Genomic DNA, 20,744 nt, shown 5'->3' with positions numbered 1-20,744 from the left:
AGCTCAATCCAGGAAAAGTCTCTAGCTGTGCTCTTTCTGTAGCTGCCTTATCTCCAGATAGAAGAGGCTCATCAGGCGATGTCAGGAGTCCCAGACTCACCCCCCTCCAAACCCAAGATGCTGCTGTTGCCCCTGCTGTGCAGGTGCAGGGGCAAGAGGATTGCAGGAAATGTGACTTCACAGAAGGTCCTTTGTCATCATTTTGGGGTACAGCTTGGAGAAATACACAGGATAGAAGCTGCAGGTCTGAGATGTGAAGATGTGGTACAGGACAAACTGCCTCTGTATCCTCATGCTTTGATCTCTCATCTTGAAATTTTTGTGTTTACTCTAGAAGAGCCTATGTCTTTTGGTTTGTGGAAGAGATCAACATTTCCATTTCCATGATCCTCCTATTTCCACAAATAGACCAGGTCAAAAGCTGCAGAGGAGACACCAAGAACCGTAGGCTGATTCCACCTCCTTGGGGATCTTCACTGAGCAACAGAGATGCCAAGAAGGAGGGGAGCATGACATTTTTCCCTCATGAGGAGAAGACTTTTTGTGAGATATTGTCACAAATAGACAACATAACCTGTAAATGTGAAAGGTAGAGTACTACTCTACTTACAGAGAGCTTAGGTGTTCCTGTGTCCCACATCTGAGCACCTCTCATCCTTGAGGGCCAGTTGCGAGTTTGGAGGCCTCAGAGAAGGTAGATTTGCCATTGCCTTCTTCTTTCACATTTTAGACTCTGTTATGTTTGGTACTGGAGGATCCAGGTGAGGATGGCCCCTTTCCAGAACCAATAGCCACGAACTGGATCTGGGTCCATCTGGGGATCCTGGAGTGAGAAAAGTGCAAGGTGCAAGCTCTTCTGATCATCACAACCACAATAAGTGTGTGTGGGGGTGGAAGGAGGTGTGTCTCAGGGTGACCCATTCCCAGTAACAGTTCTTGGGTGTCCTATATCCTCAGCAGGCTCTGACATGGGGAAGTCAGAGCCCCATTGCACCCAGATTCCAGGATACCTAGGATGTGAATGTCAGGTGTCTGGGTCAGCACTTGCGGGGAGAGGGAGGACCTGGGGCACAGAGGAGGGTATGGTACCAGGAGTGGCCTGTGGATCAGCCCCTGAGCTGGGTCCTCTGCTTTCAGCTCAGGGTCCTTCATGCCTTCCACAACCCAATCCTTTGGATGAAACAGGTTGCTGATTCCAAGCATAGACTGAAAAGCTAAGTAGAACATTTGAATCTCATGGGGATAGAATGATAAAAGTTATGGCTGAGGGCTTGCCAAGGAAGAAGGGCCATGGTAAACACTGTAGTGCTGTGGTTGGGACCTTGTAGAGTAAGAATGAGTTGGAACTAGATGATACCTCATAAGGATTAAAGCCAGACCAAATTTCCTCAATATCTGATCAAATTGAAGTGGTCGGCTTGCCACAAGCAACAGTAAATATGCCCTGAAGAAGGATAATGTGACCCAGAGCTTAAAATTATCTCCACAGGTTTTCATCACTCCACCAGCCAAGAATGTGGCCAGGGAAACAGCAACCAAGAGTTTTATGAGAATAAAGCGCTCACTAGAGGACCTAGAACTTAATGCAAATGTGGTAGAGCTGGAAAGTGATGCTTTGGAGAAGGCAGGATGATCATGAGAGCATCATTAAGCAGTTCCATTGAAGAACAGGTGTGGGTAGGCAAGATAGAGCTTGCAGGGATATATGAAAATCCAAGTATGCCCATTGTTACCATGGGACCCCCAAAGGGGGATCTCAGAAAGTTCTATGGAAAACTGTTGCCTGCGTAGCTACTGCCTCTGTAAGCACACAGCCAAGCAGGTGGTGGTAGATTTGAGGCTGGTGTTGGTTATCCCCAGAGCTGGCAATTGGGAAGACGGCCTGCATGTGGAGCAAAGCAGGGAAAACGGCCTAATACATTATGCTATTTTATAGTTGTTTACAGCAGGAGGGTAAGTCTGGTACCAGTTACTCCATTCTGTCTGGTTATTATTATTCATCACATTCACAGTTTTAATGGTTCTTTTAAAAATGTAATCCAATACAATGGTGAAACTCTCCATTTTAGCATCTGTTTTTACGTGATGACAATTAAAGCCCATACCTAAAACTCATATCTAGAACACCTGTAAATACATCTGTGCTTGATGCCCAGCCTCTTGGTATTCAACAATTTTGTCATATCTCCTGGCATGCTTGTAAACTTTTTAATTTTTAGTTGAATTTCTAGTATTTTGTTTGAAAAACTGCAGAGATTTTTTGAGCTCTGACTGAAATTTTCCTCCTCTGGATTCTAGTAGTCTAGAACAGCACTGTGCGATGGAACTTCCATGACGATGGAGGCATTGTGTCTGCATTGTTCAATATGGTGGTAAGGAGCACTTGAAAGGTATTTAGGGTAACTGAGGACTTAATCCTTAATTTTATTTTAATTAATTTAAAGACAAATCGGCTCATGTGGCTAGGGCTACCCTATTTTTGCTTTCTGGCAAGTGGAATAGGGACAGACCCCTTAAGCCAGCCCCAGGCTGAGTGAGTTTGAAGATGGGTTTTGGTCTTTTTGTGGGCAGGTCTACTCCCAGTTGACCCATATTTTTTTTGGAGGGGGGGGACGGAGTCTTACTCTGTTGCCCAGGCTGGAGTGCAGTGGTGCAGTCTCAGCTCACTGCAAGCTCCACCTCCTGAGTTCACGCCATTCTCCTGCCTCAGCCTCCTGAGTAGCTAGGACTACAGGCGCCCGCCACCACGCCCGGCTAATTTTTTGTATTTTTAGTAGAGACCGGGTTTCACTGTGTTAGCCAGGATGGTCTCGATCTCCTGACCGCGTGATCCGCCCACCTTGGCCTCCCAAAGTGCTGGGATTACAGGTGTGAGCCACTGCGCCCGGCCGACCCTTACTTTTAATCTGTAACCCTTCTTGAGTTCTAATGGAAGGTTTGGGGTGTTTACTGGGCCTCTCCTTATCAGACCCGGAACATCAAATTTGGCTAACCCAGTTCCATCAGACTGCTGAGAGGAGAGTTTAAACATGTTGGGCTCACCTCGGTGATCTTCCCTTCCTTCCAGGGTTTTGGACCCTCAAGTCCTGTCTACCTTGGTAGCACCAGGCTCCATGATCTATTTGTATTTATTTAATTTTATTAATTTTTTTTTTTTGTAGAGACAGGGTCTCTGTATGTTGCCCAGGCTGGCCTCAAACTCCTGAGCTCAAGAGATCCTCTCACGTTGGCACCCCAAAGTGCTGGGATTATAGGCATGAGTCACTGCACCTGGCCACCATGATTCTATCTCCAGGCCCAGCCATCACACTGCTGAAAGCTCAACTCAGGTTCCCATCTTCTTATCCTCTGCTTTCTGCTTGCTTCCTTAGCCTTTTGGCCCCTCCAGGAGAATGAGCTTCCCTTTTCTCTGGGATCCTGGCCAACTTGGTAGCTCTCCAATGTCATCAGATTGTTTTTTTGTGTGTATGTGTGTCCTGTTTTTCCATTTGGTCTCAGTCTTAGTGTGGAAGTGTTGTTCTGACATTAGCTTCTCTATCATGGCTAGAAACCTCGCTTGCTTTGTTTGATCTCTGCCCCAAAGTCACCTTCTCAAAGAGGCCCTGGCCTTTCAAACTAAAATAACACCTCTTTACACCTTTTCCCTTTATGTTATTTCTTATCTACAGCACTAATTATCTGACATTATATAGGTGTCTTTCCCACAAGGCCCTAAGTTCCATGAAAGATTCTGTCCTTTTTCTCTCACCGGTGCCTAGAACAGCCCCTGCACACATTAGGTGCTCAATAAGTGTTTCTCGGATGAATAATGCTGTATTGTCCGATGGGGAGAGAGGTCTGGTCTTTGCCCTTAATGATCAGTCTAATTAGGGAGAGCATAACCCAAAACGGTTGGAAGGCCACAGAGTCAGGACAGGACCTATGGGTGGGGGACCTATGGGGTGGGGTTTGGGAGATCCCTACGCCCTGGACTAGGTGGGAGGGGAGAATCAGGAAGGTCCTCTTTCTGTAAGGACCCTGGAGGGTTTGAGCAGGCAGATGGGAAAGGGAAGGCATTCCTGACTAGGGAGGCAAGACAGCAAAGCTCGGAGGTGGGACTGAGAACACCAAATCTCCCACAGGTTAGGCAGGAAGTGTCTGGGCCTCACTCCTTTCAGGACCAGCTGAGCAGCAATCCTGAAACTAAAAGCTCCCTGGTGGCCAAACCTTAATATGAACAACCAAGTTACTGAATCCTCCCAAGAGTACCCTGATGTCGGGGGAGTGGAGAGGGAGGGTTGCTTCTATTTTCAGAGGCGGAAATGGAAGGTCAGAAAAGTTAAGCGGCGATTCAGGCTCGCGCAGCTCTGCCTTCAGAGCTTGAGAGGTCTGCAAAGCCCACCAGCCCCTCCTTACCTATGATAAGAGACGGCAAGGGAGATTCAGGTGGTGATGGATGAGGACAGGATAGCATGGGGGAAAGGCAATCCCAAAATCTCTGACAGCTCTGGAGCCAGGCCAACCTGGTGGGAGCCCCCAGGTCAGTTACTGCGGCTCAGACTACAGCCAGTGAGGCCGTGGAGGAGACGAAATGAGGGTGCAGCACGCGCTGCACACGAAGCGCTGGAAGGGAGGCATCGTGACGGGGGCTGTGAATGGCGTGTGTCCATCAAGTAACGTCACTCCGCTTACCCCACTGCGGGCAAACAGGAAACACCAGGAATCTGGTGTTCAAGGAGGGTCAGGACCATGCTGAGCGCACCCAGAACCAGCAGAGACACTGGGCAGGAGGTCCCCAACCAACCCCCACTCGCTCAGGAATCACAAGGTGTTCAGCCCCCTCCTCCCTGAGACCCAGGAGTCCACGACCCCAGGTCCTCCTTCCTCAGCCACAGATGCCTGGGGTCCCCAGCCCCACTTCCTCTAGCCCTAGTCCTGGTCCTCTCCTCTCTCAGACCTGCCCCCAGCCCTCTCCTCCCTCAGAGCCAGAAGGCCAGCTTGAGACCCTTCCTCCCTGAGACCCCGAAGTCTGGGGTCCCAGTTTTAGGGTTTCAGGTCACTGGGCCCCCATCCCCCTCCCAGCTCACATGGAAGGCCAGGTAAGGTAATGGGTTTATTCACAGTGTCATTTACAGGCAGACCTCACCCGGGGGCGTCGGATCCCGGCGGGAGGCCCGGAGTCGCTAGAACGTGGGGACGGTCTCGGAGGTGGGGGCCTGGGCCGGATCCCCGGGCGTCCGCGGCGTCGCCTCCTCGTCCAGCCCCCGGCGGCCCTTGCCGATGGCCAGGCGGGGCCGACCGCTGTTCAGGCCGTCCAGGAGGGCGCAGGCCTGGCAGAGCGCGCGGCTGGCCAGCGCCCCACAGCGGGGGCAGGCGCCGGGGCGCGGGGCCCGCGCGGCCGAGGCCAGCGCCACGAGCTCGGCTGAGTGCACGAGGTCCAGCACCGCCGACGGCCGCGGCGCCTCCAGGCGCTTGAGCAGGTCCCGGGCGCTCCTCTCTTCTGAGAAGTAGTCGAGGCTGCGGAAGTGCCCGTACGGCACCACCTCCTTCTGCGAGGCTAACTGCAGCGGGCGGCAGCGCGGAAGGGCGCCCCCCTAACCCGGAGAGCCCAAGCCCCCGCCCCGGGCCAGCCGCCCCGCAGGAAGTTCATGAGCACAGTCTCCACCATGTCGTCGGCGTTGTGACCTGGTGGGGAGAGACGGGAGAGGGTGAGGTGCGGCGCGGAGGGCGCTGCTGGCCAGGGAGGCCCTCGAGGAACCAAGGGTCCACCAGCACCCAGAGAGAGACTGGGAGGGGAGACCCACGGAGACCCAGGGTACAGTGGGGCCGCCAGGTCCCAGAGAGAGAGACGGCGACGGGGAGAGCGAGCCATGGAGACCTCCGAACAATGTGCAACAGCCAGGATCCAGAGACAGGGAGGGGGAGACAGAGCCATGGAGACCCCTGGGACACCGTGGGTAACCAGGACCCAGAGAGAGACGGGGAGGGGAGACCCAGGGCACAGCGGGGCCGCCAGGACCCAAGACAGAGAGGGGCAGGGGGAGGGGGAACAGATACTGATGGGGAAACCGGACCATGGAGACTCCCGGGCACCATGGAGCAACCAGGAGGAGACTGGAGGTGGACAGAAAACCTTAAGGGAACACAAACAAGCTCCTTGGGGGAGCCTTCATTTGCCATCCACCTACTGTATACCAGGCCCTTCGCTAGCTCTCTTTCCACATAGCGGGTAAAAGTGCTTTAAGCTGCAAACACCATTTCAGCCTCAGTTAAAACTGTATTTCAGACTACACAGGAGAAAAAAGGGCCATCTAATGGGGATTCTCAAGAGAGCTGTAGACACAAGTGCCTCTGGGAATGCAGATCACGCGATTTACAAAGGCCAGAAAGAAAGTTAACGAATACATACACACCAGTCGCCATACAATTTAAATGGAAACTACGTTTTCTGCATCTTGTCATCTTATACTTGAGTCTGTATATTAAAATGCTGTTCTTCTTAGGGCTTCTCAAGTTGGTCATATTTCCCCTCCTCAAGGCCTTTGCCTCTCTGTGACCTCAGCTCAGAACACCCCCCGCCCAAACTCCAACTCATCCTTCACCTGGTTATTCATGAGCCTTCGGGTCTCAGTTCACTCAGGAAACGTTTCCTCAATCCCCACCTTTTCCCCGTCACTAGGACCCCCTGATATAAATTCACACATTCTGTGTTAATTTTCCGTAGTAGCACTCGTCAGGTTATAATTACATTCGTGAGAATCAGGCAGGAGTAGAGACTGTCTTGTGCTCTTGTGGATCGTCATAACAGCAAACATTTACATCACGTTTACTGTTTCTCAGCCTCTAGTCTAAGTGCTTTATATATAACTCATCTAATTCCCAACTCAAGGACCCAGATATTATTAACATCCCCATTTTACAAAAGATGAAACGGAGGTTAAGTAATTTGCTCTAGGCTACACAGCTTGTATCTGGTATTTAGTCAATGGACGATGATTACCTATTGAAGTAATCATTGAGAGAAAATAAGAGCTGTCAGAGAGAAACCTATAAAGAAAAGGAGTTAAGAGACACAGCGTTTCAGACTGTGTGACTTTCGATGAGAGACACCTCTTCACATCTCTCTTTGTGAAAGGAGATACAAACAAAGTCATTTCCCTCTACTAAAAATAGAAAAATTACCCAGGTGTGGTGGCAGGCGCCTGTAAGCCCAGCTACTCAGGTGACTGAGGTAGGAGAATCGCTTGAACCTGGCACACGGAGGTTGCAGTGAGCCTAGACTGCACCACTGCACTCCATCCTAGGTGACATAGTGAGACTCCAGCTCAAAATACTACTAATAATAATAATAATAGCAGAGTACTCCATCCAGCCTTAGCTCCTACAAGGTAGCCCCTCTACCTGCCAATGTGTGTACCAACGTGTCCAGAATTGGTTCCTTCCAGTGGGAGCTTGGTCTCGCTGACTTCAGGAGTGAAGCCGCAGACCTTCGCAGTGTTACAGCTCATAAACGTAGTGCAGACCCAAAGAGCAACCTGCGGCAAGATTTATTGTGAAGAGCAAAAGCACAAACCCTCCTCAGCACGGAAGCGGACCCAAATCAGTTGCCGCAGCAGGCTCCGTGGCTAGCTTTTATTCCCTTATTTGGCCCCACCCACATTCTGCTGATTGGTCCATTTTACAGAGTGCTGATTGGTTCATTTTACAGAGCGCTGATTGGTCCATTTTACAGAGTGCTGATTGGTCTGGTTTTACAGAGTGCTGATTGGTCTGGTTTTATAGAGTGCTGATTGGTGCGTTTACAAACCTTTAGCTAGACACAGAGCACTGATTGGTGTGTTTACAATCCTTTAGCTGGACGGAAAAGTTCTCCAAGTGCCCACCTGACCCAGAAGCCCAGCCAGCTTCATCTCTCACTAAGATGATGTCAGAGACCCAGAGGCTTGAAAAACCTGCCTTACTCCATCCTAGGGAGCCACACGTACTACCCACATGAGCCTTCAGTAGGCTCCGGCCCTAAATAGGCACATGCGTATTTCCCCAGCTCCTTACTGGGATCCCCCCGCTAAGCCATGCCCGATGCCCTTGTCTGCAGCCATGAGCTGCCGTAAGATGCCCAGGCCCGGTGCCAGCGTGCGCAGCACATGCGCCAGCACCGTGGAGTCCTTGCCGCCCGAGGCGCCCAGGGCCACCACCGCGCCTGGCGGCAGCAGGTAGCCCACAAGCACCGTGTGCTGCACCTCCGCCTCCAAGGCGTGCAGAAGCAGGAACCGCACAGCGCTTGGCCCGAGCATGGACGGCGGAGGGAGGCGCATGCCACATGGCAGGAGGCACATGACAGGGCGGGCATTGCAAGAAGGGACAGCTTCTCCTAGACTGGGAGAGGAGGCGGGTTACACATGTTTCATTGCCTTTGAGGAGTTCCCTAGATAGTGCCCCTGCCTGGAATAGACCAGGGGCAGCTGTGGGCAGGCTGCTCTTATATACGTGCGTTATAAATGGGTTCTGGTGTAAGAAGGCCACTGCCTCCAGGAAGGCTTCCTGGACTGCACCCATTGTGCACCAGGAAGAGAAGGAACTTAAGCTGATTTCAGGGGGAAAAAGAGGGAGCAACAAGCAGGTTATACCCAGAATTAGATCGTGTCCTGTCCAAAGGGGTGAGGGCGTCTATTAAGGACCAGTTGTAACAACTTCCAGGAGGCCACCCATGTTACAGCCCTGATCAGAAGGTAGATATTACTGACTATTCAGAGAGATTGGGAGGGGAGGGGTCAGAGACTCTTAAGGACAGAGGGAGGCCATGCTCTGTTCAAGGGAAGGGGGCTATACAGAAAAGACCAATTGGATTTCACTTTCAGGGGTGGGGGTGGGCATACTGTCTCCAGGAATGGGTCCTGATTGTGTCTTACAAGGACACACACAGGCAGGCTAGATCACACCTCTAAGGAGACTAGCAGGGGTTGCACCTATTTTTGAGGTAAGGGTGTGTGGGCCTCCAGTTCTGAACTTAACCCTGCTCTGGTATCAGAATCCACCTAAGCTTCTGTGGCCCCAGAAAGACACGGAGAGGTTGGGAGGGGAGGGGTCAGTGATGGGGTTGGCTCATCCTTGGCCCCCAACTGTTCTCTTTCCTACCTCATCCCTCCCCACCCAGCCAAGACTCTAACTGTCCCATCGAACCTCCTTCGTCCCACTTGTCTGGTGAACCCATAAAAACTCCCCAGGCTCAGTCCCCCTCCTCAAGCCACCACCACCTCCAGCCTGCACTACTGCCGTCACATCCTTGCCATTCAGAGCAGGTCACGCTGCTTCTAGGATTTACCACAATGTGTGGAATTATTTCATATGACTGTGTATTTACCGTCTCTAACTTCCATGCAAGTAAAGACCAGTGCCACTCAGATGTCTAATAGGCATCTCAAAAGCCAAATTCCTGATTCCTCTAACCTAACGGGCTTCTCCTGGAGTACAGGGCAGCTCCATCCCTTCCAGCTGCTCAGGCCAGAAGCTCTGGGGTCCAGGACCCTGGACTGCTCTTTCAATCACTACAGTTGTCACTCTCCCAGTGGGTGGAGACAAATTGCAATGCTAAGTCCGGACCCTTTCAAACTCCAGGTGCTCAAATGAAAAGTCACACATATTGTTTGACTTTAGCTTCAAAACAGCCAAACACTTCTGACCATCTCCATGGCAGCACCCTAGTCAGGTCTGCCTCTCTCCTAGATGGCTGCAGGGGGCTCCTCACAGGTCTCCATGCTCCCTGCCTTGCCTCCTCCACACACACTCCTTCATATAACAGCCAGTGGGATCCTGCCTGGATCTCGTCTCACTTTAGTAACTACTGGCTGGGCACAGTGGCTCACGCCTGTAATCCCAGCACTTTGGGAAGCCAAGGCGGGTGGATCACAAGGTCAGGAGTTCAAGACCAGTCTGGCCAAGATGGTGAAACCCTGTCTCTACTAAAAATACAAAAAAATTAGCTGGGCATGGTGGCAGGCACCTGTAATCCCAGCTACTTGGGAGGCTGAGGCAGAGAATTGCTTGAACCTGGGAGGCGGAGGTTGCAGTGAGCCGAGATCGTGCCATTGCACTCCAGCCTGGGTGACAGAGCGAGACTCCGTCTCAAAAAAACAAAAAACAAAATGTAACTGCTAATGGCCGACAAGGCCCTACAGGCTCTGGTTCCTTGTTTCTCTGTCCTCATCTCCTTCCACTCTCCTTCTTGCTCACTGGTGTCTACTCTTGAGTACCCCCAGGAACACTCTTGTCTCTAGTTGTTTTCACTGGCTCTTCTCTTTGCCCAAAGCACTCTTCCCTGTCACTGAGCCATCAAGCAGCCCTCAGGACTCAACTGCGGTGATGTCAGGTACATCTGTCACAGCGGAGCAAAGTCCCCTTTGAAATACTTTCTCCCACAGCTTTTGATTCAGTCCTCCCTCTTTGTTCTTGTTTTTTGCCTCCTGCTTAATATCTTCTGGGGAGGCCTCTTCACAGTCCTCAGATCCTGCCCATCACCCCTCTTCTCATTCTGTTTGTGGGTGACTCTGAATCGCAATGTCCACCAGCCTGGCCCTCCAGATGCCCCACGGAAGATCCCATCTAGGCCTCTCATATCTCAGTGCCCAACTGACCAGCTCTCACACCCCAAGGCAGAAACTTACCTAACCAAGCTCCCCGTCTCCCGGAAGCAACACCACCTTTCACCCAGTTTCTCTATGGAAGACAACTCAGCTTTTTCAACCTCTGAATCTACAGTCACCTAGTACTGGGGTTCACTTCCTGAGGTCCTTATCAGATCCAGTTGCATCCCTGTTTTAGTTACCTACTCACCTCAGCCAGATGAACTTCCCATTGGTTTTTCAACCCCTTGCATCTTTGGCCAGGCTGATCTCATTGCCCAGGACACTTCCCTAAACACTGTGGTAGACCTAACTCTTACCTTCAAGTCTCAGCTCAAACTTTCATTCATTTAACAAATACCCACTGAGTGCCGCCTATGTACCCAGCTCTAGGTACTGGGACACAGCAGTGAGCAAGATAGGAAAGGTTGCAGCTGCCAGGGCACTGATGTTCTAATGGAGGAACCAGGCCTTGGATAAGGAAGTAAATGACTAAGATGCTTTCCAAATATGAGGAGTAATATGAGGGAATTATCTTTGGTGGTATGACTGGGGGGGAACAGGGAGGGGGTTCTTTAGGGTGGCTGGAGGCCTTTGAGCTGAGGCCAACAAAATGAGGAGACAGATATTGGGTCAGGGTGGGAAGAATGCTCCAAATTGAGTTAATAGCAAATGCAAAGGACATGAAGGGCAGGGCCTGGCTGTGTTCAGCCCATTGGAAAGTGTGTTGTGACTGAGGACGACCAGAAAGGACCAGAAGCTTAGAGGTTGGCAGGATAAGGAGCTTGGATTTTATTCTGAGATGGGAACCACTGGATGATTTCAAGCTGGGGGGCAGGGTAGTGACTGGTGACAGGATCTGATTTATATTTCCACAGGCTTCCTTCCTGGCACTGTGCCTGAATAGAGGGTGGAGTGTGGCAAGGGAAGAAACAGAACAGTGAGGAGGCCCCTGCAGTGATGCAGGTGAGGAGTAACGGTAGCTCGGAGCAGAATGGAGACAGTGGAAGTGGAGAGAAGTGGTTAGATTCTGGGCCTCTTCTGGAGATAGAGACGATGAGATTCACACAAGATTTGATTGCGGGAGGGAAGCGGATGAGAGAAACAGAACACTGGCGACCATTCCAAGATTTTGGCTTGAGCACTTGGATGGACAGTTAGTGGGGAGGAGGCAGAAAGACTGTGAGAGGAGCAGGTTTAGGACAGGCAATCTGGGATTTCGTTTGGATGTGGTAGATTTGAGGTCCTTTGCTCTGTAAGGTCTTTCCTGAATCCTGGGCTGGGTCTAGCACCTCCTCTGGATTCCCACAGCCTCCTGAGCACCCCCTGGGCCAGCCCTGACCACTCTGTGTTGTAACCAGGACAGAGGAGGGTGCGCTCGCACTGCACCCAGGTTGAAGGGCGAGAGCGAGAAGGTGTCAGGCTGGGCCGCAGAATCCAAAGCGGGTCAGCAGGTACAACAGCTGCTTCGAGCACTCCCACCCGGAGAGAGGGATTGAGAGATCACGGAAAAGGGTGCCATCTTTCCAGGGACGCCTACCAGAACGCCGGGGAGAGAAATACAGACCCTCAACTCCGCCACGTCATCGCGACAAAGGGCCAGGACCGGCCGGCCGCGGGATGGGCGCTCACCTGGGCAGAACTGGAGCTGGAAGGGCCAACCTCCAAGGAAACGAGGAGCGGGCGGAAGGACTACGACTCCCGGAAGGCTTTGGGCCCATCCGCCTACGACTCCCAGGTGCCCCTGCGTTGCTTCGTCCTGAAACACTTGCGGCTCTCGGACAAACTGGGCCTACATTTCCCAGACATCCTCGCGTCAGCGCTGCGCATTCTGCGCACGCCTCCCAGAGTGTGCTAGGCCGGTCCGGCCCGCTTCCCGTCTGCGCCTGCGCAAGCACAATAGCCGTGCCAGAATTCTCTGCCAGCTGCTGTGCACTGCTGTCAGTGCAAAGATGGGATGGACTTTTTTTTTTCAGATTTTCTGCTGTTGTGGGAGTATGGCAAGAGTTTGAGGGGGCGAAGAAAGGGATTGGGAATGTGAAAAGGGAAGATAGCACCTGCGCTAAGCACATTCCTAGGATTGGGCCGCGTCTCGGGGATGCAGAGTGGGCTCTTCGGCGCGCCCTGCAGCCATGGGAGTGGACGCCTGCCCAGGCCGAAGGGCAAGGACTTGCGGGGTGGGGTCTCTGTGCATGGGCGGAGCTGAAAGGGAGCGTTTTGCAGATCTCCACGCGTGCGCAACTCTCGGGACGTGGACGCGGTGAACAGTTACGCACAATCGTCTTTCTGACACAAACACACCCTGCCAGGTGGAAGCCAGGATGGAGGGCAGGTGAGACCCGTAAGGCAAGATCCCAAAACCAAGGAACGGAGCACTCTCCCCGCTTGCTCCCCAGATCCAAGCCCTCCACTTCCTTCCAATGCCCCCCTTCCCGAAACTGCTCCCTCCTGTATATTCTGAGATCTTATCACTATTCCCGTGAGGCCCTTGATAAGGAGCATTGAGAGTGAAGGGTGATGGGAGACACGCCTTGGGCGTCTTCTGTCCACCTCAAGGATTGAACTTTGGTAACTGGAACTCATTCATTTGTTAATCTGTGTGCTAGGCCCTCTGATCCGCTGGCCAGATGCACCGGGACACAGGTGTATTCAGCCTGGTCCAGAGATAAGGATGATAAATCTTAATGTGAAGGTATCAGATGTTAAGGGCTGCAGGAGCCCAGAGGTTACAAGTGCTGCAAGCCAGAACATGGGGAAACAACAGCAATTAAGCCGTTAGCTTGTGCCAGACGCTGTGCCCCGTGCAGTTTCCACCCACAGTCTCAGAAGGGCATGCTGGATAAGAGATATCGTTATGGCCGTGTTTAGAATAAATCCAATCGGGCATGAAGGGAATAAGCATGGATGGGGGTCCTCAGTGGAAGAGGGAATTGAGAGATACTGCCTTCCAAGAAGGAAGATGGTCTGAGATGCAGTGAGAGTGGACAGCCTGCGAACCATCCAGGAAGAGACAGCTGGGAGGCAGTTTGGGGTTGGCGCTCAGAAGGCAGATGCAGGACTGGAGTCCCTAGGGAGGAAAGTAACAGGAGGTGATGAACTTGCTGAGAGAAGAGTGAGAAACATGGGAACCAGGACGAGGCCCAGATGATCATATTTAATCAGGGGGGAGATGAGGTAAGAATGAGAGAAGGAGGCATTGAGAGGTGGAGGGAAAGCCAGGAGGGCTGGGCATTCCTGAGTCTACATGGGCAGCCCAGAGCCCTCTGCACTGGCATGTTATTAATAGTTTCCTAGGGCAGCCATAAAAAACTTATCACAACCTGGGTGACTTCAAACAACAGAGATTCTGTCACATTTCTGAAGGCCAGAATCCCCAAATCAAGGTGTTGGCAAGGGTTGATTCCTTCTGGAGGCTCTGAGGGAGGAAACTATACCTCTCTCCTGGCTTCTAGTTGTTGCTGGCAATCCTTGTCATCTTTTGGTTTGTAGGCATATTACTCTAATCTCTACCTCCATGGTCATCTTCTCTCTGGGGGTCTTCTCATGGCCTTCTTGTAAGGACCCCAGCCACTGAATTTTGGGCCCACTCTAATCCAGTATGACTGCATCTTAACAAATTACATCTGCAAAGATCCTATTTCCGAATATAAGGCCACATTCTAACGTAGACATGAATATGGGGGAACAATATTCAACCCAGTACAACTGAGTTGTGGGGTAGGAGGTCCCTGACCACTCCAGGCCTCTGCCCCTTCAGATGGCCTCCTGAAGGTGATCATCCCAGAGAACCTGACAATGGAGAAGGTGGTAGAGAAGAACCCACTGGTGAAGCTGGGAGGCCAATACCAGCCACCTGACTGCTGGGTACAGCACCACACAGTGGTAGTGGTGCCCTACTGTGGGCAAAACCAGCACCTGAAGTACCTGCTCTTCCATCTGCACCCCTTCCTGCAGTGCCAGCAACTGCACTACGCCATCATCTAGGTGGTGAACCAGGTGAGGCAAGAATGGGAGGGGCAGAGGTAAGAGGGCAGAAGGGTCCCAGCATGGCAGGGCTGAAGTTGGCACTTTTTTTTTTTTTATCGAGATGGAGTCTAGCTCTGTCGCCTAGGCTGGAGTGCAGTGTCTCGGCTCACTGCAACCTCTGCCTCCCGGTTTCAAGCAGTTCTTCTGCCTCAGCCTCCCGAGTAGCTGGGGCTACAGGCACACACCACCACGCCTGGCTAATTTTTGTATTTTTAGTAGACAGGATTTCACCATATTGGCCAGGCTGGTCTTGAACTCCTGACCTCATGATCTGCCTGCCTCAGCCTCCCAAAATGTTGGGATTACAGGCATGCGCCACCACACCTGGCCTGAAGTTGGCACTCTCTAAGGTGATAGTGGTCTGGGTTAGAGAGTATCCGGGGGGCTGAGTTTGTGAGTCAAGAAGAACTTGAATTGGAGGACGTTGGAGCCAAGGGCTGTAGGTTTGATCTAGACTTGCCAAGTCTGGGATCAGCTTAAAAGGCTGTCTGAGGCAAAGGCTCAGACCTGCTGAGTGTGAGGTTCCTTGAGACCAGTGCTGACCAGATTGGACGGTAAACCTAAGGGGCAAATTAAAGCACTGGGTTACGGGATTGTTTAAATCCTGGCCTTGCCTATTAGTAGCTGTGTTGTCTGAGTGTGGAATCATTGATTCATTCACTCATTCAGCATGCTGTTATTCAGTATAACTGTATGAATTTGGGGAGCTTATGCTCTGTGCCACAGTTTTCATTCACGATAGAGATGATAATAGCACCTCCATTGTTGCATTATGGGAAAGATTCATACCTAATGTAGTGCCTCATATTAACCAACGTAAGGCAGTTAGGCCAATGCCTAGCATATAGTAGGGGCTCAGTAAGTGATTGCAATTATGGTGATTATGAATGGTGGTGATGATGATTCTGATAAATGATGGTGCTGCTGCTGCTGATGTGATGATGGTGGTGATGTTGATGGTGATACTGAAGGTGGTGGTGGTGGTGATGATGTTGGTGATGATGATAGTGATGGTAATGAAGGTGGTGATGATGAGTAAAATAATGGTGATGGTGGTGATGAGGATGATGGTGGAGGTGAGGTGTTTGTGCTGACAGTGTTGAAGATGATGAAGGCAGTAATGGTGATAATGATGGTAATGCTGATTATAATGATGATAGTGATGATGGTGATGATGATGATGAAGATGATGATGGAGGAAGGGGAGGAGGAGGAGATTAAGCCCAATGTTGATTCCTGGACTTCTGACCCAGTCTTTATCTAGTAGGAGCAGAAACAAAGACAAAGCTGGTCCCTTATCATGCCTAACCTCTGCCTCTCTTAGATGGCCCCTCAAAAGTGATAATCCTCAAGAACATTGGAGATGGCCAGAGGAGGGAAGCTGAGATGCTGAAATTACTGACTTTGACTTGGATGGAGGTGGGAAATACAAGAGAAGTTTCTCAGGGGAGTAACCTTTGCATTGCATCGTCCTTGCCAAGTCTGGGTTTTCCAACTACACAGTGGGAAAGAGAAGACATTCTAGGTGGGGGAATGGCACTTGAGAAGGCGAAAAAGGACTGGCCTGGTAGGTGGGGGAACACTGCTGCCTGATGGTGAGGACAGCTCTGAGCATGTGTCCACCCCAGGTAAACAACACTGCCTTCAACCAGGGCATGCTACGCAACGTGGGGTTCTGGGAGGCTATACAGGAGGAGGACTGGGACTGTGTCTTCTTCCATGATGTAAACCTGCTCCCAGATGACTGCAACCTCTACACCTGTGACATCATCCCTGCCCATGTGTCTGTGGCCATTAACAAGTTCAACTACAAGTAGGTGGAGGGAGGGGACCTCCTGTGGGGGACTGCTGGCCAGGCCTTGCCTTTCCCTGCATCTCACCCTGCCCATCTGTGCAGTGAGATTGAAGTCAAGGGTCCATCCCTTGGTCCCTGTGGCTGAGGTAGGGAGGGAGTGGGTGATGGGATGTGGGGAAACCCTTATAGATGGTGAACCTTCCTCTGAGACATGGGTGTCAGGTGGGGGTGGGGGTGGTTATTGATAGAAAAGTCAGAAGATGTGCTTAATAAAGTGGTAAGCCAAGAGGTTGTTATGGAGGTCAGAGGAGGGGAACATAGGAGAGGTCTAAGGGTGAGAAAGGAGCTATCCTAGGGTTCTGGGGAGAAGGGGCCATCAACACAGTCACAAGATGGGCCGGCCAGATGACTTAGAAGAGGGGATACCCTAAGAGTCGGGTGAGGGCCATCCCAAGGGTCAGTGGAAGGGTTACCCTGGGGTCAGAAAAGGGGACATCCCAGGCTCAAGATGGGACTATCACAGGGATCAGGGGAGAGGTCATCACAGGGTAAGTGGAAAAGGGCCAATCTAGAAAAAGACCTTGTAGATCCTGGCCAGGAAAGGGCTGGGGCCCTCCCCTACAAGGAAAGCTGTGCTTCCGACTTTCTGCCTCCCTAGGCTGCCCCACCCAGGCCACCTTGGAGGGGTGTTTGCCCTGCACCCCACTCACTACCTGAAGATAAATGGCTTCTCCAACGTGTAGTGGGGTTGGGATGATGAGGATGACATCACTGCCAGGTGGGAGGCAGGAGCTGCAGGTCCTGACGTGATGAGGCAGGTATGGGCCGCCCTGGGCTGAGGGGGACATGGGCTACCCTGGATTGGAGGGCTGGGCTGTGGCATGGGGACCCTGTCAGAGACAGGTGTTGGGCCTCCATGCCTTCCTGTGTCTCCGGAAGGGTGAAACTAAGCGGGATGCTCCTCTCCCAGCCCCACCTGCTTTTCAGACGCTACCATATGCTGGAGGGGGAAGACCCTGGCCACAAGCAGAGGCCCTGGAGGTGAATCAGTGTTGGAAGTGGGGTGGTTGGTTCTGGGTCCTCCCTGAGGCTCACATGGCTGCCCCTCCCCATCCTCCAGGCCTCGCCTTCTGTCCCGGATCCGCCAATCCTCCGATCCCTGGATCCTCTGATGATGGCATCAACTGTCTGGGCTACAGGTTGCTCTCCAAAGAGCGGCTGCCCCTCTACACCAACCTCACTGTGGACATAACTTCCAAGCCTCAGGAGACCCAGTGCCAAGCTGAGGGGTATCTTATCTGGAAGCCAGAAAGAGCCCCTGAGGCCAAGGTCACAGGGAAGCCCTCCCACTCACCCCACCTGGTTTCTTATTAGAGTTTATTTTGTCTCCTTTCTGCCATCCCTAATTCCTTCCTTCCATCCGTCCATCCATCTTCTTTCCCCTCCCTCCCTTCCTCCCTTCTCCTTCTCCTCCTCCCCACACCTGCTTCTTTTCTCTTTCTTTCAACTATGTCCAGAAGGTCCTTCTTAACAAACACTAATTAGTACAGGGAAAGGTCTCTTTAAGTGAATGCATTTAAAATAGGGAGTCCACCTTTGTGGTAAATAGTGTGCACAAGGTGAGTCTGGATCAGGACTTCACACTTGATAACGGAATTCAACTTCTTAAAATACCTTTACTTCAGATTTAATGAAATTCCATGTTTGTTGAATCATTAAGAACGAGCATTTGTGTTGTACTCACGGTGGACAGCCACCATTCTAATGCTTGACTTTACATAATTAACGCATGTAATCTGCAAAGGAGCCACAAGGCGAGATCTATTATTATTCCCATTGTGCCGCTGGAGAAATTAAGGCAGAGAGGTTAAGTTGCTTGCCACCAAACTAGCGAGGGGCAGAGCTGGGATGTGTAGCATCCAGGTAGGCTGGCTCCAGAGCCCATGAGCCTAACTGCTACTGTGCCCAACCTTTGTGCTAATCCCCACAACAGTCAAAGGATGGATCAAGTACTGGTTTTGGGGGTGGGGGCAGGGGACTCCAGGCAGTATGTTTTCTGATCACATCACATGACAGTAGGACATTCTTCATTTCACCATGGCTTTCACTGCCCAACAATAAAAAGGTCATGGGCACTTTGGGAGGCCGAGGGGGGCGGATCACGAGGTCAGGAGATCAAGATCATCCTGGTTAACATGGTGAAACCTCGTCTCTACTAAAAATACAAAAAATTAGCCAGGCGTGGTGGTGGGCGCCTGTAGTCCCAGCTACTCGGGAGGCTGAGGCAGGAGAATGGCATGAACCCGGGAGGCGGAGCTTGCAGTGAGCCGAGATCACGCCACTGCACTCCAGAGCCTGGGCGACAGAGCAAGACTCCATCTCACAAAAAAAAAAAAAAAAAAAAAAAAAAAAAAGGCTCACGGGGAGGTAAAGTAGTACAATGGTTAAGAGTTAAAACACTGGCATTAGATAGCTTGGTTCAAATCCAGGCTTTTCTTGTTCCTAGATTTTCAGTCTTGAGTTTACGTCAAATTCTCTAAGCCTCAGTTTCCTCATCTCTAAAATGGGGTTTATGAGGTTAGATTATTTCCTACAATGGCTGTGAGGAATAAACGAGTTAGTTCATACAAGCTGCCCAGAATAGTAGCTTCTCCCTCTGGAAACTCAAAACTCTTGACCCCTCATCTCATGATGAGGCCACTGGACTAACATTTATTCATCTCTTAGTTCTCTGAGCCAACAGATCTTTTCACAGATCTGTGAGCATGCCCTCATGTGACTGAAAACTTTAGATAGCTCCCTGGGACCCATCAATTCCAAAGCTAATCACCCAACCAAACTCCAGATTCCTCCGTCTATTATCCCACAGGCATTGAGTTACAGACTGGCTTGTCCCAGCGCTTGGTACCGAGAGGAAAGAAAAAATAATATGAGACAGAGGCTGGGAGGGAGGTGAGCACTCTAGACAGAGGGGGTTGGGGGGTAGGGAGGAAACAAAGGTGTTAAAGACAACAGGCCCTGGAAGTGGCACAAGGTCAGAGGTGTGGGATGGCCAGGAAACGAACAGCTTTCTGGAAGTGGGGACGAAGGGCTTGCCCTGAGGGGGACAGTTAGGGAGGGCCACGTGAGGAGTGAACATGTAGCTGGAGATGAGGACCCCAGAGTGATCCCCCCAGGTGATGCTTAGGAACAGGGAAAGCCCAGATCTCAGAAGGGAGGCACATCCTGAGGGGTCTTTGGAACCAGTGTATCTACACTGTGGGCTCAAGTTTTTAACACACCTGTCCTAGGGCCCTGCCACCTTCCTCCCTGAAACTGAATAGGGTGCCACTCCCAGGACCCAGGTGCACACTATTTCCCCCCTCACCACCATGGAGAGGCCTCTGCGGCCTTTCCACCCCACACCAGTCATGTCTACGGCCGGCCAGCCCTTTTACCTGGGCTCCCCAGGTGAGATTCTTCCACCTTTCTCAGGAGGTGGGACATGGTCACTGATACTACGCCCCTGGACAGGGAGAGGCCAGTGAGACACAGAACAGATTTGCTCTCCAGGGCCCAGCACAGGCTCCTGCATGTGAAGTCACCTTGTTTTAGACACAGCCTCAGGTCTGTGCTGGTTCCTGACCAGCTGTGTGGGCCCCTATCAACCTTGAAGGGGTATGGAGACTAAAGCCATGGGTGCCCATCTCTAACACCCTTCTGGAAAAGACTTCCAGCTGACAGAAATCTCCCACCACAGTCCCACACCCCGCACAAGGGAACCAGGCAGGCTCAGGGATACGAGGTCCGCTAAAATTCATCAGCGCTTGGTCTGTCCATGTAGTTCCAAGGGTTTAAACACACACACTTCTCACACCAAATGCATGGGGGTAGGGTAGTATCATCATCTCCCTTTTGTAGATGAGAAAACCAGAATAAATGAGACCAAATAACTTGCTCAGCAGATGCAGAGGGTAGAGAGTGGAGCCAGGAATCAAATGCAGGAACCTGGCTCCTGGGCCTGCGCACTTAAAAGATTATGCTGGTCTGCTTCTCAGAAGTATTGATAACAGTTCCCTCTCCATTTTTTAGCAAAAAATGTGTGTGGGGAGGAAATAAGTAATCAAAACTGTGGGAATGGCTAAATAAATTATGGCAGGTCAACCTCATAGAATACACGTGTGTACAATCCATCATGGATTGTAGAATGAAAAAAATAGCATCCACACACGTAAGAGATCTGAGTTTTATAAATCAATGAGAGAGTACTTACACAGGTATATGATTATGAACATAGTAATATGTATGCATGTGTGTGTGTTTGTGTGTGTATCATGTGCTGGCAA

The 20,744-nt window shown here is 51.3% G+C and overlaps 1 protein-coding gene and 1 pseudogene across 4 annotated transcripts; one reads left to right on the top strand and one right to left on the bottom strand.

Moving 5' to 3' along the window:
• Positions 1 to 1,675: 1,675 nt before the first annotated feature.
• On the bottom strand, positions 1,676 to 8,329 carry LOC115931616 (cytoplasmic tRNA 2-thiolation protein 1-like; annotated as a pseudogene).
• A 3,465-nt stretch (positions 8,330 to 11,794) lies between these two features.
• On the top strand, positions 11,795 to 20,527 carry LOC101128836 (uncharacterized). 4 transcript variants are annotated; one of them, XM_063701580.1, is made up of 6 exons: positions 11,795 to 12,930; positions 14,356 to 14,594; positions 15,949 to 16,437; positions 17,078 to 17,237; positions 17,390 to 17,460; positions 17,540 to 20,527. In XM_063701580.1, exons 1-2 carry the CDS (start codon positions 12,219 to 12,221, stop codon positions 14,580 to 14,582), a joined length of 939 nt encoding a protein of 312 aa, XP_063557650.1. In that variant the 5' UTR covers positions 11,795 to 12,218; the 3' UTR covers positions 14,583 to 14,594; positions 15,949 to 16,437; positions 17,078 to 17,237; positions 17,390 to 17,460; positions 17,540 to 20,527. The 4 variants fall into 4 exon arrangements, with proteins under 4 accessions (XP_063557650.1, XP_055226242.1, XP_063557647.1 ...); XM_055370267.2 differs by lacking the exon at positions 14,356 to 14,594; XM_063701577.1 differs by lacking the exon at positions 14,356 to 14,594 and having other exon boundaries at positions 17,359 to 17,460.
• The last annotated feature ends 217 nt before the right edge of the window (positions 20,528 to 20,744 follow it).

The sequence above is a fragment of the Gorilla gorilla genome, chromosome 20 (genome assembly GCF_029281585.2).
Source record: "Gorilla gorilla gorilla isolate KB3781 chromosome 20, NHGRI_mGorGor1-v2.1_pri, whole genome shotgun sequence".
NCBI lineage: Eukaryota > Metazoa > Chordata > Mammalia > Primates > Hominidae > Gorilla > Gorilla gorilla.
Note: the sequence above shows the minus strand (reverse complement) of the source record. Positions and strands in the feature narration are given on the sequence as shown.

Coding starts and splice junctions, on each gene's coding strand:
- LOC101128836 (XM_055370267.2), top strand. CDS start 12,219: ATGGGCGCTCACCTGGGCAGAACTGGAGCTGGAAGGGCCAACCTCCAA. Junction 12,931..15,948: donor GAAGCCAGGATGGAGGGCAG/GTGAGACCCGTA, acceptor TGCCTCTCTTAG/ATGGCCCCTCAAAAGTGATA.